Genomic DNA, 16,632 nt, shown 5'->3' with positions numbered 1-16,632 from the left:
TATGCTGGAACTCCATTATAATATTGCAGAGTTTTAATATACTTATGCTGGAAGTTCCAGTATACTTATGCTGGAGTATTTTTCCGGATTTTGAACAGTGTTTTCGTTCAGATTTATCTTTATTGAAAAGTGGCTAAATTTCGATTACTTTTGAAACTGTGGCTATTTTTGATTGACCACTTGTAAATGTGGCTATTTTTGAATTTCGAAATTCAAAAATAGCCAGATTTACAAGTGGTCATTCAAAAATAGTCATTCAAAAGTAATTGAAATTTAGCCACTTTTCATGTAAAGATAAATCTGAACGAAAATATTATTCAAAATCTGGAGTAATACTCCAGTATAATATACTGGAATTCTAGTATAATATACTGGCATAAGTATACTGGAACTCCAGCAGTATAATATATCGGTCCAGCATAATATACTGGAGATTTAAGCACCGGTGCTTCAATCTCCAGTATATATATTGGAACTTTCCGCGTGTTGGAGTTCCAGCATAATATGCTGGAAGTTCATATACTATATAACACATATTGAACACCCTTTACTGGAACCCCCTGAACTATATCCCCCTTTAGAATAAAACCATCCCGTCTCATTCTTACCAGTGCGTATGATACACACTCTAAATAAATTATAAAACCTGCCATGTGGCATGCCACGTGGATAATTAATTACTTTGATCTTAAAACGGACTTAACTAGCCTACAATAATCTAATTAAGTTGTAATTTATTTTGAGTGGCTTTTAAGTTAGTAGTCGGTCATTTACTCTTTCTATTCAGTAAACAAATTTCACTCTCATCCGAGAAGAACTCTCATCGGACCACCTTCGATTTCTCTTCTTTAAAAATTAGGGTTTAAGAATATCTTCCTCAAATTGTTGCTAGTTGCTACCATCAATTTCTCTTCTTATTGTGTTGCTGCTATTTCGAATTGGGAGTAAAGGTAGGGTTTTGCTAGTGAAAAAAAAATTAGGGCTTAGGGTACTGAAGATTCATTAGTTCTGAAGACTGTTTGAAGATTTTGAAGATTATTAAAGAAGATTGCTTCAATACAGGTTTTATTCTTTATTCCCCATTAATTTTGTTGTGAAATTATGATAGGTAGGAGCTGCGATTTTATTCGTAGTAGAAAAATTTGGGTCTTTTTTTGAGGTGTTATATCTTTCTGCTTGTCGATGTTTGTTTGTCGAATATATAGTTGCATGCATGCTGCTTGTTGTTTGTTTTAGATTTCGGGTCTTTTTATGTTAGATTAATAAGGTATTTTTATTTTTTTTTGCCTTATTCTTTGCTGTTTTTTATTGTTATTTTATGGTAATGGCAGACAAATATCTGAATTTGAGATTTCATATTGGTGATATTCTTGTGAGTGAGGCAAGGTCACTTTATGTTGGGGGGAACATTGAATATGCCTTTAATGTGGATACGAACAAACTGTCTATTCCAGAAATTGTTGATTATGCCAAGGATTTTGGGTTTGCCAATGTAGGAAAAATGTATATTGTATCTTCTAAGGGTGGCAGTTTGGTAGAATTGAGAAAAGATAGGGATTTGTTGGTACTTGCTGAGTTGTTAAGTAATAAGGATACAATAGATATTTACGTATGCCATAAGGGAGATAATGTGGTCCAGAATAGCCATGTGACTAGTGTGGTCGTTGAAGAATCTTCTAGTAGGGTTGTTGAAAGTTTCAATACACCTTTAGGTTAACAGTCAGATGTTGTAGAAAAACTTCGTAGAAACTCCTTTGTAGATGAAGATGATTCTGACATAGAAGATGAAGACTTAGAGGAAGATGACATAGGTAATGTTGCAGATAGTGATAAATCTTGCAGTTCTTATGATGAAGAGCATGAGGCTGATTATGGTAGTGATGCATGAAGAGTTGAACATAGTTAAAATAGATTTGAAGGCTTATAAGAAAAAAAAAAAAAGAACACCAAGAAAGAGAGTTGTTGCTGAGTGTTTTCTTGGACCAGTTGGGATAGATCCAGGTTTTGAAGACATAGATAAAGGGAAGAAAAATATTTCTGGTAAGTTAGTTGGTGATGAACCTTTTTATGACAGTTCAGATGCTGATAGTTTTAAGAGTGACAGTACAATGAGAGTGGTAGTGAATTAGGAAACAGAAGTGGTAACATGAAAGCAAGAAAGGAGAACAAGAGGGTAATGTATGATCCAAAATTGGAAAAGGTGGTTTGGCAACTTAACATGGTCTTTTGAAAATGTATATAAGTTTAGGGAATATATCACCAGATATGCAATAGAAAGAGGTTGTGAGCTCGAGAAGATTACAAATGATAAAAACAGAGTTAGGATACAATGCAAAACTAGCGGATGCCCTTGGTTGTTGTTTGCAAGCAGAGAGCCCAAGTCTGTTGATTTCATTATCAGAACTTATAATCCTAGGCATAACTGCAACAAGACCAACACAAATTCAATGTGCAATACCAAGTATCTTGCAAAGTACTATAGAAGTAGGATAATTCCACAGCCGTGCATAAAGGGTTGGGAGATGCAAGATTTGGCAAGGGAGGATTTAGGTTTATATGTTGGGAAAAAAATTTATTTGAAGGCTAGGAAACAAGTATTGAAAGAAGTGATGGGTGATAATGTGAAGGAGTTTGGCAGGATTTATAATTATAGATATGTGCTTCTTCAATCAAATCCAGGGAGTACATGTGTGGTAAAAGTGACAGATTCTGAAGATGAGAAAAAATTATTTCACTCCTTCTACATTTGCTTTGCAGCAATGAAAAGGGAATTTATTGAAGGGTGCAGAAAATGTATTGGGTTAGATGGTTGTTTCTTGAAAGGAATATCTAAGGGAGAGCTACTTGTTGCTATTGCAAAGGATGGGAACAATCAAATGTTTCCAATAGCATGGGCTGTAGTTGGGACTGAAAGTAAAGACATATGGTGTTGGTTTATAAGGAAATTGAAGTCTGATTTGGAGAGCAAAGACACATGGTCTGTTAATTTGCATTCTGTGCTGTTACTATTTTTTTTTACTGTTTCTGCTTAATGTTAGAAACTGATTGCTAATCATTTGCATTTAGGTTGGTATAACTTCTGTTATAGGTTATTTCTGTTAGTTGCATCAGTTAGTTGTGTATCAGTTGTTTGGGATTGTTAGCTTAAGTTAGCTGATTGGGACTATTAGTTCTGATTAGGACTTTTGATTCAGCTAGTTGCATCAGTTGTTTCTGTTAGTTGGTATTAGATTGTATCAACAACCTTACTTATTAGATTGATATTAGTTGGTATTAGATTTTTTCTGTTAGTTCTGTTAGCTGATTGGGACTGTTTCTATTTATGCAAAGGGAATGGCTCACTCACAAAAATCAACCTCTAGAAAGAGATCAAACATTGACTCCCAAGCATCTACCAGTAAGAAGAATGATAAAGCTAAGGGTGGTAAAGGAAGAAGCAATAGCAACATGGTGCAGAACTCACAAAACTCAGATGTGCAACAATCTCAAGTTTCAGATGTCCAGCATTCTCAAGTTTCAGATGTGCTACAATCTCAAGCAAGTAATAAAGTTGCTCTTACTGCATTTAAGAGGCCAAGAGTATTGGGACATGGAGTATTTGTCAGCAAAAGTGGCTATACATGTGTTGAGGTAATTAGCAGTCTGTTGTGCTAGTTTTGAGGTTGCAAGTTAAATTTTATTGTTTGATATATGTTCTTTTAACTTAATTTTGCAGCAAGGGAGGCCTGTTAGTAGGGTAATCGACAGTGGAAAGAACAATGGAGCAGTTGCAAGTTCAGCTGTAGTGACTGGTGATCTTGGTTATAAACCAAGTAAAGGCCTGAAATGGAAGGAAAAGCAAGCAATCACAACTACACAACTTCAACATAGAAGTATTTTACTACAGTATTTAAGGTCAAAATCACCAAAAGCTAATGAAAAAATTGGAGGTTTTTGAGCTTCAACACTACTCTATTGGGAACTGTTGTATGCCGATACTTTGATTGTCTTTTGGATAATATTTTTGCGGTGCAAGTTATGATGTAAACTAGTAAAACTTGTTTTACTTCTATGCTTGTGGGATGTATTGTAAAACTAGTTAATTCTAGGCCTTTGAGCTCTAATACTATGTGTTATTTCTAGCTTTCCTTGTGGTTGTACAACAAAAACTTTCAAGTGTTATTTCTAGCTTTGTATAGGCAGGTCGTCGTGTTTTTAATTCTGCGGAAAAGATCAAACTTGAGTGTAAGAATAACAGCAATGACAGTACACTTCCTAGCATTTGAAAAAAAGCAACAACCAAGGAAATAACACCAATGACAGTACACTTCCTAGCATTTGAGACAAGTTCTATGTCCAACACGGTTGGCTTTGGAAGCAACCAAGTATCAGATTACACTTTCTAGCATTTGAAACAACAGCAACAACCAAGTTTCAGATTACACAACACTTCCTAGCATTTGAACAACCAAAAATACACATTGAAACATATACTAATAATAAGCAGCATCTTCAAATTTTTCTTCTTCTTCAATTCAGCCTCAAGTTCCATTTTATCCTTCTGTAAGCCAAGAATTATCACCTTCGATTGGCCAGGAAATTCCGGATCATACCACTGGAAAAATCCACAAGCCACACGACCCTTAGCATGAAAATTTTAACCAAACTGTTATAAATAAAAGCAAAATTTATCCATATTATACAACAACAACAACAACCCAGTAAAATCCTACCAGTGGGGCCTAGGGAGAGTAGAGTGTACGCAGACCTTACCCCTACCCAAGAGGGGGTAGAGAGGTTGTTTCTAGGAGACCCTCGGCTTAGAGACAATAGATCTGTGACAACAAAACCCGAAAAATAATATCAGCAACGTGAGAGACAGCAAATAAATGGGAAAGCATTAACACAAATATTATGCAAAAGTGTGAAACACAACATAAATTGCTAGCAGAGCTAGACAAAACACTATCATACTCGTCGGTACAAAGAGGAAAACCGCTCAACTACCCTTTAACCAACAACTCTAGTGCTCGACCTCCACACCTTCCTATCAAGAGCCATGTCCTCGGAAATCTGAAGTCGCGCCATGTCCTGTCTGATCACCACGCCCCAATACTTCTTAGGCCGCCCTCTACCTCTTCTCGTACCTTCCAAAGCCAACCGATCACACCTCCTAACAGGGGCATCTAGGCTTCTCCTCTGCACGTGTCCGAACCATCTAAGTCGCGCTTCCCGCATCTTGTCATCCATCGGAGCCACGCCCACCCTCTCCCGATTATCTTCATTCCTAATCTTATCCAGCCTAGTGTGCCCACACATCCATCTCAACATCCTCATTTCTGCTACTTTCATCTTCTGGATATGTGAATTCTTGACTGGCCAACACTCATCCCCATACAACATGGCCGGTCTAACCACCGCTCTATAGAACTTACCTTTGAGTTTCGGTGGCACATTCTTGTCACACAGGAGTCTAGACGCTAACCTCCATTTCGTCCACCCCACCCCAATACGGTACGTAACATCCCCGTCGATCTCCTCATCTCCCTGGATAATTGACCCTAAGTACTTAAGACTTTCTCTCTCAAGGATGACCTGTGAGTCAAGCCTGACTTCTACATCCGCTTCCCTCGTCACGTTGCTGAACTTACATTCCACATATTCCGTCTTAGTCCTACTCAACTTGAAACCTTTAGACTCCAGGGCCTGCCTCCATACCTCCAGTCTCCCATTAACTCCGCCTCGCGTCTCATCAATCAGAACTATATCATCAGCGAACAACATACACCATGGCACCTCTCCTTGGATATAGTGTGTCAGTGCGTCCATCGCCAGGGCAAATAAGAACGGGCTAAGCGCAGATCCTTGGTGTAACCCCATAACCACCGGAAAAGGCTCTGAGTCACCTCCCACAGTCCTAACCCAAGTCATAGCTCCTTCATACATATCCTTTATCGCCCTAATGTAAGCCACCGGCACACCTTTCACCTCCAGACATCTCCAAAGAACGTCCCTGGGGACCTTGTCATACGCCTTCTCTAGGTCAATAAACACCATATGCAAATCCCTCTTCCTATCCTTGTATTGTTCCACCAACCCCTGATAAGGTGGATAGCTTCTGTAGTAGAACGACCCGACATAAAACCGAACTGGTTTGTCGATATAGACACCTCCCTCCTTATCCTCCCTTCCACCACCCTCTCCCAAACTTTCATGGTATGACTTAGCAACTTGATACCCCTATAGTTGTTACTATTCTGGATATCACCTTTGTTCTTGTACACCTGAACCATTGTACTCCACTGCTACTCATCAGGCATCCTCTTCGTTTTGAAGATAACATTAAACAACCCAGTCAGCCACTCCAGGCCTGCTCTACCCGCATATCTCCAAAACTCTACTGGAATCTCATCTGGTCCGGTCGCTTTGTGCCGACTCATTTTACCCATCGCACCCACGACCTCCTCAACCTTAATGCGCCTACAATACCTGAAGTCGTGGTGGCTCTCGGAGTGCCCTAATTTCCCTAACACGATGTTTTCATCCCCCTCTTCATTCAGAAGTCTATGAAAGTATGACTCATCTTTGCCTAATCTGGGTCTCTTCCATCAATACTCGGCCGTCCTCGTCTTTAATGCACCTCACTTGATCGAGGTCGCGAGCCTTCTTCTCTCTCACTTTGGCCAACCGAAATAACTTCTTGTCCCACCTTTTCCCCCAAGTTCCTCATATAGCCGACCAAATATAGCAGTCTTAGCCTCTGTGACCGCTAATTTTGCCTCCTTCCTAGCCTCCTTATATCTTTCTCTGTTCGCTCTCCTCTGATCCTCGTCGGAGCTCTCTACTAACTTAATGTAAGCCGTTTTCTTGGCTTCCACTTTACCTTGGACCACGTCATTCTACCACCAGTCGCCTCGGTGCCCGCCAGAGTAATCTTTCGAAACGCCCAACACCTCTCTCGCTACCTCCCTTATACAGTCTGTCGTCGCTGTCCACATTGCGCTAGCGTCCCTACCACTCTTCCAGGCACCCATAGTTGTCAGCCGCCCCTCCAACTCCCTTGCATTTAAAATATGATGATATGAAAGATGATTACCCCATAGTACTTGCATCCAAAAAAACGTCTTCCTGGGTTAGCATTTGTCGTTGATGTTCTCAAAGAAGCAGGTTGCCCACAACCACAAAATACATTAAACCTCATGACTCTTTTACAATGGGTATTCTTCTTTCAAATAAATTTAGGTAACAATGAAGGATGCATAAAATGAGAAGGATAAAAGATAAACTCAATAAACAGAGAGAGAATTTCAAATGGATTAAGATGAAGAAAGAGAGAAGGGTGAAGAAATGGTGAAGAAAGGTGAAGAAATGGAGAAGAAAGGTGAAATAATGGAGAAGATGGTGTAATATAAAGAAAAATGGGATAAAATATAAGTTTTTTTTTTTAAATAAATGGCTAATTAGTCGTGATTCAAGCTGTCAGGTGGGCCCCTTTTTAGGCTGATTTTTACCTTTCACGCGCTCTTGCGCAACTTATTTCACACAATATGCCAGATAAGCGACCGGGGGGGGTGGGGGGGTGGGAAGCGACCGGGGGGGGGGGGGGGGGTTTATTATGAAGGAGGATATAGTTCAGGAGGTTTTCGGGGACACTCGATAGTTTAGGTAGGAAACTAACAAAGATCGTATAGTTTAGGCGGGTTTGAGGGTATTAACTCATGAAAGAATTATGAGGTTCAAGAAGAAGGGCAAGCTTAGCCCAAAGTCGAAGTCTATTGCTTCTTAAGAAATGTTGAACGATTTAGGACCCGTTTGGCCATAGATTTTGCCAAAACAAATTTGGATTTTATTTGGCAAACACATGTTTGGCCATTGATTTTGGCTACATTTTGGCAAAATCCCAAATGCCAAAACCAGCTCTATTGGGCCAAAATATCACTATTACATTTTATAAAAATTGCCCCAAACTTTTATATTTTATAAAAGAGCCCACCATTTATTATTTTGTAACAATGTTGCTTTTTCTTCTCGGTCATCTGATAGTGTATCATGTAGTTCATTATAAAAATGATAATTTGTACCAAATTTATTTATGTTCAGGACTATGATTTGCGATAATATAATGAATGTTATTGATAATGATATTGTTGGGTATTTGTGATAGTTTTTAGAACTTGTGAGTATAAGCCACGTTTCATGACTTTCCAAAATAAATTTGGGAAATATGTTTTGAAAACTGATGTCCAAACACATTTTCATCTTCAAACCAAACTTCACCCAAATCAAATTTTTCAAAACAAATTTGGGAATCTATGACCAAACGCTAGCTTAGTATAGTGAAAACTAGCTATGCCACTACAGTTGTTTGTCGTACATCAAGCATTCCTTGTGCATCTGATTAGCAGGGAAATTTTGTGCATACTATCGTTAGCAGGGAAATTTTGTGCATACTATCGTCAATCCATCAACTTTTACTGTAAAGTGTACCGCCAATACCAAGAATAACTGACGACTTCTACCTACCAAAGACTTGAATAGGAAAAATCTAGCATAAGCCCCATGTACTTTTCAGATCAAGAGGAAACTAAAATCTGATCATTAAGAAAATGAGGAGGGGAGCTTTGGAACAACGGTAAAGTTGTCTCCGTTGACCTATAGGTCACGGGTTCGAGCCGTGGAATCAGTCACTAATACTTGCATCAGAGTAGGCTGCCTACATCACACCTCTTGAACTACGGGCCTTCCTCGGACCCTGCATGAATGCAAGATGCTTTGTGCATGGGGCTTCCTTGCCGCTTGATGTAAAATGAAATGATAGTGATGTATTTAGGACATAATTTTACACGTCAAAAATCTGTTCTATTAGCACAAGCAGTTAAAATTCTATTCCACTAGACAAGCAAGATACCCAGTAGTCTAAATTACAAGAATTATGAGAATTCAACATCACAATTCACACTCTGTCTCCACCAGGGATTAACTTCTTTTCTCAGTGGTCCCTTCTGTGTTCCCAAAGCTCACTTCAGCAAGCAAGAATCTCTTTACTTTCTGCAAGAGGAGATGAAATTACTGTTAATGAAAGCCTAATAACCACTATGCACAAGGGAGCTAAACTTTTAGCATCTGCCACTGAAATAATCATTAGAGTGCTAAGACATGTTGGAGTATGATAAAAGAACCATTTCATCCAAATCTGGAAACAGAGACTGATACAAGTTTCTTATGCATATTTTCTGCTTAGATGCATAACAGAAAGCCTCATTCAAGAACATCTAAAAACCAAATGTGCATTAATATATTTTCTTTGCCACACAAGAGTAATTTTTCTTTCAGGAATTAGCCTTTACTAAAGAAGCCGATTGGTGCATTCAGAAAATAAACTAACAACAGGAGCATGCTCCATAATGAGCTTTTGGGCAATTATATCTAGCAAGATATTTGATGAGCTTAAACAGAGTAAGTGAGGATTCATATAGCCAACCCTAACTTGCTTGGTATTGAGGAGTGTTGTTGTATCTAGCAAGATAGTTGGAAGGCTCCTTGGAACTCAACACACTTAGGCCTTAAATCAAAATTGTAAACAGTGAATCCACTCTACAAGTAGCATTTTTTTTGTTATTGATTGACACAAGTAGCATTTGCAACAGGAATGGAAATATAATCACATTGCCAATAGATACACAAAACAATCAAAATGGCTCGTTAATAATATCAATTAGAAAGATATCAAACAGAAAACCAAAGGCAAAAAGGAAGTCTTAACAAAGCAATTTAAAGTGTTTCTTCTCTCTTTTACAAATCCAATAATGATCTGGACGTTCTAATTTCTTTAGGATGAGAACTTACAAGACAACAGTAATATATGAAGAACTGAAAGGATAGAAGCACATGGAACAATTTATTACCCATCTCTCCTCTATTTTTTTTTTTTTAATGATAATGACCACTTTCCACGACTGTCTTGTGCATCTCTGGTAATGCACATGACTTACGTGATTATCTTGGTTAAAAACTGTAAATTGCCCTAATTTTGAGATTCATTTTCAATAATTTAATTTAGGCCAAATCCATGGATGTTTTGCACCAAATCAACAGACCGGGTCAAATTCCGCTACAAATGTATTCATTCTCTACCACTGATCCACCGCTAAGTTATTTTTTGTCTTTGCACATTCTTCTAGCACATTGTACATATAAACAAAAACACGAGCTCACAATTCTCCGCCTAACCCAAACAGATTTCGCAGGAAAAGGTTTCTTTTGATCATATCATCAATATAAAACTTCAAAACCTTAGTCTAAAGAATAATGATTTCTTGATATAAGATAATTGAAAGGTTTAACATGATAACGTTACTAATAAATCATTATTGGAATCAATTTTTGATAAATTTCACTTGCATTTAGAAACAAAAGCTGCAACACAAACTGAAAACAAAAGGATAATTATTTGGATTGCTAATTTAGAATTCCGAATCTCTATTATGTTGGGAATATACTGGGTATGTTGTTGTTGTTGTTGTTGTTGTTGTTGTATTATGTTACTCCTGAAAAGCTGAGCCTCGCTACAGGATTAGAAAATCACGGTAATTTTGAGGAAAAGGTTAGAGAGGAACAGAAGTCTGAGAATGTGTTTCTTAATTCTTGTGTATTTGTACATACAATGATGCCTTGTTTACTGCAATTCCTAACACCAAATGACATTACTAAAAGAGTTGTTTAATTTATGTTATAGAAATTAAGTCACTGTTTAATAACAATAAATCATTACCTAATTACTTTACACTATGAAGTGGTTGCCTAATAAACCTAGACATATTCTAACACTTATCCTCATGTGCTTCAAGCTTCCAACCAATACGCCTTCATCAAAAACTGTTTGCTACGAACACAATGGATTTTTTATTTTTTATGTGGTAAATAACTTAATTAACATTGGGAAAACTCCCATATACAACAGGTATACCAAAAAGTAGAGAAACTACAGGCTACAACAAAAGATGACTTTCTATGAATAGGAATTTCATGGGTGCACCAAAAAGCGATCAAAGACAAAAGTATTCCTCAAGTGTACAAAATCATTTTCAATCCCCTCACATGCTCTCGTGTTTCTCCCCCTCCATATGACCCACATAAGAGCTAGTATAGCCTCGCATGCCCTTTGTTTTCTTCTCCTGTCTACTAACCCATCTATGCAACACATCTCTAACAATGTCTGGCATCACCCACTTTATATAAAACCAATTCAAGATCACCCTCCACCCCTGAAATGCACCAAAAGATGATCAACTTCTTCGTCCGAACATTTACACATACATCACCAACTACATAAGTAATATTTTTCTTCCTCATATTCTCAGCCGGCAGAATCGCCTCCCTCGCTGCCATCCATGTGAGAAAACACACTTTCCTAGGCATCCTTGGGATCCAAACAGATAAGTGTGGCGAACATGTATTCTCTCTCACCAGCAACTTCTGGTAAAAAGATTTGACACTCCTCAGCTCCCATCTCCCTGAATCCTGATCGGATGCATGTACAATCTGTCTATATAGTACCTCCAGCAACCGTTCGAAATCCCCCAACTCCAGGTCTAGTAAATTCCTCCTAAACCTTAGATCCCAAAAGTACTTCCTCTAGCACCCTTCGAATTAGTCGACAAATCACCTTGGTTCGAAACTCTGAACACATTAGGGAATGAAACCCTCAATGCATCCTCCCCACACCACTTAATCACTTATGGTTCCAAAAGCTAATTCTTCTCCCATCCCCAACCCTAAAAGTAATATGATCACTGAAATCTTCCCACCGCTTCATAATATTCAGCCACATATAACACCCAAACAAGATCGTGATAGATCTAGTCCTCCACCACCCTCCCTCTATAAAACCATACTTCTCTACTACTACCTCCCTCCATAAAGCGTGCTCCCCTATGAACACAACTAATATTTTGTCTCTGGTTTGAATATGACAAAACAGTATGCTAAAATAAAATCAAACACAGTAAAACTCCAGCCAACTTTCTGAAAACTTTGCCGACTAGGTGTGGGACTATTGATTGGAGATATCAGGTAAGTGAAATGGCTGTATGACATCAGTTTAGACAAGAATGAGGGGTAGTGAACATTCGCATTGTTGGCAGAAAGACTTCAAGCCAAGCATGTAGGTGGAGGTGGAGGATTATAAGATGAGATTTTCATTATTGTGTTTCTCTTGACGAGACAAAACTCCTGATATGGTTTGATTGGTTAATTTTGTTACTGGATGAGACTCATTTGCCAAGACTGCAAAACATGTATCATTTCGGACAAAGTTACAAGGTATTTATGCTGGTGGGAGGTGGTGGGAGGTGACAGGTACCCAGTAGAATAATCGAGGAGCGTGCAAGCAGTCCCTGACACCAATGTAATTAAAAAAAATCGCTCATAACTCAATTTTGTGTGTTGGCACTATCTAATGTATTATATGCACCTATGGAAACATCATGCTTCGATCACGTCAATATAATCTTTCTATCACTCCCTGAAACAATTCCTAGAACCTCATTTTCTTTTCTTCCATATCTAAACGTTGCACCATAAAGTATGAAAAACAGTCAGCAACTCTAGAAATAAAACGAAATTTGCTTCACTCAACAGGTAGTTTATATAATCTAAAGATAGTGCAAAACAGGAAACCACTAACTTGCATTTATTTAACAGCTGTGTCCAAATCAGCTGGCGCATAGGTCTACTAATCCAGTGAGTACCTGCTACACCCCTCCAGCAAGTATTCGACAACTTTGTGTACCAAGGCTTAAGCACATGAAAATTCACATAGTGTCGCCTTAGTTGTAATGAACCTTGAGTCCTAAGGTTGTCACTCCAACTCATTGACCGCTAAGCCACCCCTTGCAATAGTTATAACTTAATTCGGTTTTAAAAGACATAGAACTTTTGCTTTAAACCCTTAATTACAGTTCCTCTAGGCGGATTATCCAGTTATACACCTAACTAGCCACCCAAAGGTGAAAAATGCAGATCAAAATTCAAGTGGAATTAAAAAAACAACAGTAAGGAACAGAATCAAAACCAACAATAAGCATCACAAAAAAAATACAAAAAAAAAAGAAAGAAGAGAGGCTCATAATAAATTTAATTGCCTTGTTAAGGACGCATTGACGCAAGGATTCGAGCAGACGTTGGCATTTCTCCTTATCGTAAGGGGTCTCAGTGGTGCAATTTAGAAGAGCGAGTGTTTCTTCTGCGCATATGGGCTGAGGATTTTGGGTGGCGTCCATGTCACTGATGAGGATTTTGTGAATTAGGGTTTAGTATCTGTGCGAATTTAGTAGAACGATTGGAATCTGGAATCTCTGCCCACTGTTTTCTTTTTCTTTACACAAACAGTGGCTGATCACAGAAATTTTCTTCTTCTTCAAGAATGAGGGGATATATAACTTTTCAAAATTAATGTTTACTACTTGGTTAAAAAATCAAAATTATTCAGTTAACTAATAAAATATTTGAGAAAAAGATTTGTCTAAGTCACTTCATTTCTTTTTGTCCAAGTCACTTCTTTTTTTGTCCAAGTTACTTTTCTTTTTGTCTAACTCACATCCTTTTTTCTGTGTGAGTTTCGAAAATATCCCCATTCATGGGTTCGAGATCTAAATTGAAAGGTACGCTCAGCCCCTGATACATTGCTATTTCTTAATCCTTGCGGCCATGGATAATGAGTCGGTTGGCTGTTAGAGTATAGCCTCTCTCGGAGAGAAGCCACATCCGGAAAGTTTTAATCGGCAGAGGCACGGGCATATAACTAGTATTAAGGTCATACCCAGAAAAGAAAATTGGTCAAACTCCAGTTTGTTTGATGAAGTTGAATAGTAAAAAATCTTTGGGCGAAAGGCAAATAGGGCTCATCCTTGATTTTATGAAATGCTTCCTTCGCTTTCATGCCAAATTGAAACTCATCTTTCTTCCTCAACATGAGGTATTGAATTCCTCCGGGAACAACTAAACTATTAGCCAAAGGTCCCTCCACTACGCTTGCTTAGATTGGACTCCTTTGTGACCTGGAGTCTTCGTTTGGGAAGTCTCCCTCTAAGAACGTGAACTACGGAGTGGCTACTACCGATTCCTTATCTGTTATCCTTACGTCCTGTATGCTGGTTGTTCGGAAATCCCTTTGCAACTTCCTGGACGTTCATACTTTGTTCTGTACATGTGGGCGCAAAATGCTATCGTGTTTTATTGTTACGTAGCAATAGAAGCCTGCTTATGCTGCTTCGGCGGCGCTTTTTCGCCTTCTCTTCGCTCTGGACAGGAGGGCTAGTGGACACGGGGAGGGAACAGGCGAAGCGTGTCGTTCGTAATGGAAAGAAAGATACTGATGATAGGCTATAATTGCATATTTTAGTCGCTTATTACACTCGAATTTACTGCACTTTAATTGAGTTTGCACTTTAATCGCTAGTGTTTTGCACTAATTGTGTGTTTTATGCCTTGTAGGTGTGATTCCGAGCTATATAGATATTATGGAATGAATTTAAGTGATTTGAAGCTTTGAAGTCTGAGTAAAAGCTCAAGAAATTAAGCCGGGATCGTGTTCGGAGGTCAAATTTGATAATTAAGTACGAACGAAGACTTGAGGAGGCATATTGCGCACTATCTAGTAAAATAGACATAACCTTTTGCTCAGAACTCCATTTGGGCTCCACAATATATGGTTGGAAAGCTTACTCAAAGGGCTACAACTTTCATGTTTTACGTTTTTCCAAATTCCAAACAGAACAGGGTGAAAAACCGCGGTTTTTCCGCGACCGCGGCAGAACCGCGGTAGAAGATGGTCGCGGACAACTGAAGAATCAGAGGGCATGTTTGGCCGCGGTTCCACCGCAACCGCGGCAAAACCGCGGCAGGAAGCGAAAATTTCAGGGACTAAAGTACAAAACATGGGATTTTAAGTCCTAAACCCTATATTAAACAAAGGAGGCCGGCCAAGAACAAGAGGGGGGACATATTTTGGACACAAATTAGACCTAAGGAGGCGGAGAGACACTACTTTAGGGTTAGACAACACCCTTGGAGGCAAGAACACATTGGGAGCAAGGCGGAGAATTGTTCTACGAGTTTTTCCTTCCTCTTCCTATTTTTCATTGTTGGTTATGACTTTTAGTATTGTAGTTTTACATACTATTATGAATAGCTAATTTGTTATCTAGAGTTTTGATAGAACCTTTTGTAGGATAAATTCTTGTTATGTTTTTATATAATTGAGCCATAGCTTTTCTCTATTTGTTCAACTACGTTTATATTCTGGTTGATTGAAGAGCTCTCAATTAGCTGTGCCTATTTAGTATGCATAACTCGGGAGAGAGTGCATATTTAGGTAATTGTTGAACAACACCACTCCCAGAGTATATGAGGGATCAATAACTGAGGGTTTAAAGGCGGGATTAGGGATAACGAAGCCTTGGGTGCAATCTGAAGTGAGCTGTATTAAGAGCCAGCTAGCGTAGCTCAGGAGAGTGCGTCTAGTAAATTGTCGTAATTACTCGGGAGAGATTTACGGTAATAAGAGTGCTCATGATCGGTAGAGAATACTTAGGCGAAATTATAGAAGACATAGCGGGAAGGATTCCGATAATTGGGGAAATCATAACTCTAGACCTCCTTAATCTTTTCTCTAACCCTCAGTATCGTTAGTTGTTAATTTACTATTTTAATTTGGTAGTTAATTAGTTAAACAGAAGAATCTTAATATCTATAAGTTAGAAATTATTCAAGCTTGTCTTCTTGGTGATAGTGAACAGCTGTAGCTAAACCTTAGTTCTCTGTGGGATTCGACTCCGGACTTGTAAACCGGATTATATTTTGCAACGACGCATTGTCCTTTTTATAAGGCATAGTTGGGCGTGATCAAATTTTGGCGCCGTTGCCGGGGAACTAACGGTGTAGTTGTAGCTGTATATATTGCTAGGGTTCAAGTTTGAACTTTTAGTTTGTTTTATTTTTTTTTTTTGTATTTTTTTTTATAACTATAGATTTGAGAAACATGGTATCTTGGAATTATGGGAATTTAGATGTAGATAATTCTACTATTGATCTCCATACATATTGTGAAGGAAACCACCCATGGCAAAATTTTCAAAACGTTCTTAAGAGCGAGTTATGTACACCAACTCAATCTTATTTGTGGAATGTGTGTGATGCGTGTGGTGGTAAAAATGGTCACCTTCATGGTTGTTCTTATATTTTTTATTTTCCCCCAACCCCTTACTATGATGGTTCTGCCTTTTCTTGTGAAGTCAATAGGAACAAAGAACCTGGGAATGCGGACCTGAAGGAGATCAAGGATATGCTAAAGTGCCTTCTGGAACAAAACAATGAGAAAAAATTGCACATAGAAAGGCAAGAGGCAACTATTCGCAAGTTGGAGGCTCAATTGAGTCAAGTGGTTGGAGCTTTTAATGCTCAACAAGCCAATATTGAGGATAGTAGCCAAGAAGAGCATGAATTTGAGGTGTTAATTGGGGAGGTCAGAGTAGAACATCAACAACCTAGCCTACTAGAATTTGAGGATGTCAATGTTGAAGAAGTAATACTAGAGTCAACCAAGGACGTTGAAGATACAAATTTAGTTGACTCTAGTGTGATTGGTGTTGAGAG

At 38.5% G+C, this 16,632-nt stretch overlaps 2 protein-coding genes across 2 annotated transcripts; both read left to right on the top strand.

Moving 5' to 3' along the window:
• The first annotated feature begins 1,324 nt into the window (after positions 1–1,324).
• LOC109220820 lies at positions 1,325–3,032 on the top strand. Its single transcript, XM_019385284.1, has 4 exons — positions 1,325–1,609; positions 1,721–1,874; positions 1,987–2,117; positions 2,244–3,032. Exons 1-4 carry the CDS (start codon positions 1,325–1,327, stop codon positions 3,030–3,032), a joined length of 1,359 nt encoding a protein of 452 aa, XP_019240829.1.
• Positions 3,033–3,343: 311 nt separating this feature from the next.
• On the top strand, positions 3,344–3,990 carry LOC109220821. Its single transcript, XM_019385286.1, has 2 exons — positions 3,344–3,630; positions 3,716–3,990. Exons 1-2 carry the CDS (start codon positions 3,448–3,450, stop codon positions 3,935–3,937), a joined length of 405 nt encoding a protein of 134 aa, XP_019240831.1. The 5' UTR covers positions 3,344–3,447; the 3' UTR covers positions 3,938–3,990.
• Positions 3,991–16,632: the final 12,642 nt, after the last annotated feature.

The sequence above is a fragment of the Nicotiana attenuata genome, unplaced genomic scaffold (genome assembly GCF_001879085.1).
Source record: "Nicotiana attenuata strain UT unplaced genomic scaffold, NIATTr2, whole genome shotgun sequence".
NCBI lineage: Eukaryota > Viridiplantae > Streptophyta > Magnoliopsida > Solanales > Solanaceae > Nicotiana > Nicotiana attenuata.
Note: the sequence above shows the minus strand (reverse complement) of the source record. Positions and strands in the feature narration are given on the sequence as shown.

Bases quoted from the DNA above. Each gene is read 5' to 3' on its own strand.
- LOC109220821 (XM_019385286.1), top strand. From the start codon at position 3,448: ATGGTGCAGAACTCACAAAACTCAGATGTGCAACAATCTCAAGTTTCA. The intron at 3,631-3,715 runs GTAATTAGCAGT...TTAATTTTGCAG, and splicing joins GTGGCTATACATGTGTTGAG to CAAGGGAGGCCTGTTAGTAG.
- LOC109220820 (XM_019385284.1), top strand. From the start codon at position 1,325: ATGGCAGACAAATATCTGAATTTGAGATTTCATATTGGTGATATTCTT. The intron at 1,610-1,720 runs GTATGCCATAAG...TTAGGTTAACAG, and splicing joins AGGATACAATAGATATTTAC to TCAGATGTTGTAGAAAAACT. The intron at 1,875-1,986 runs GTAGTGATGCAT...TTCTTGGACCAG, and splicing joins AGAGCATGAGGCTGATTATG to TTGGGATAGATCCAGGTTTT.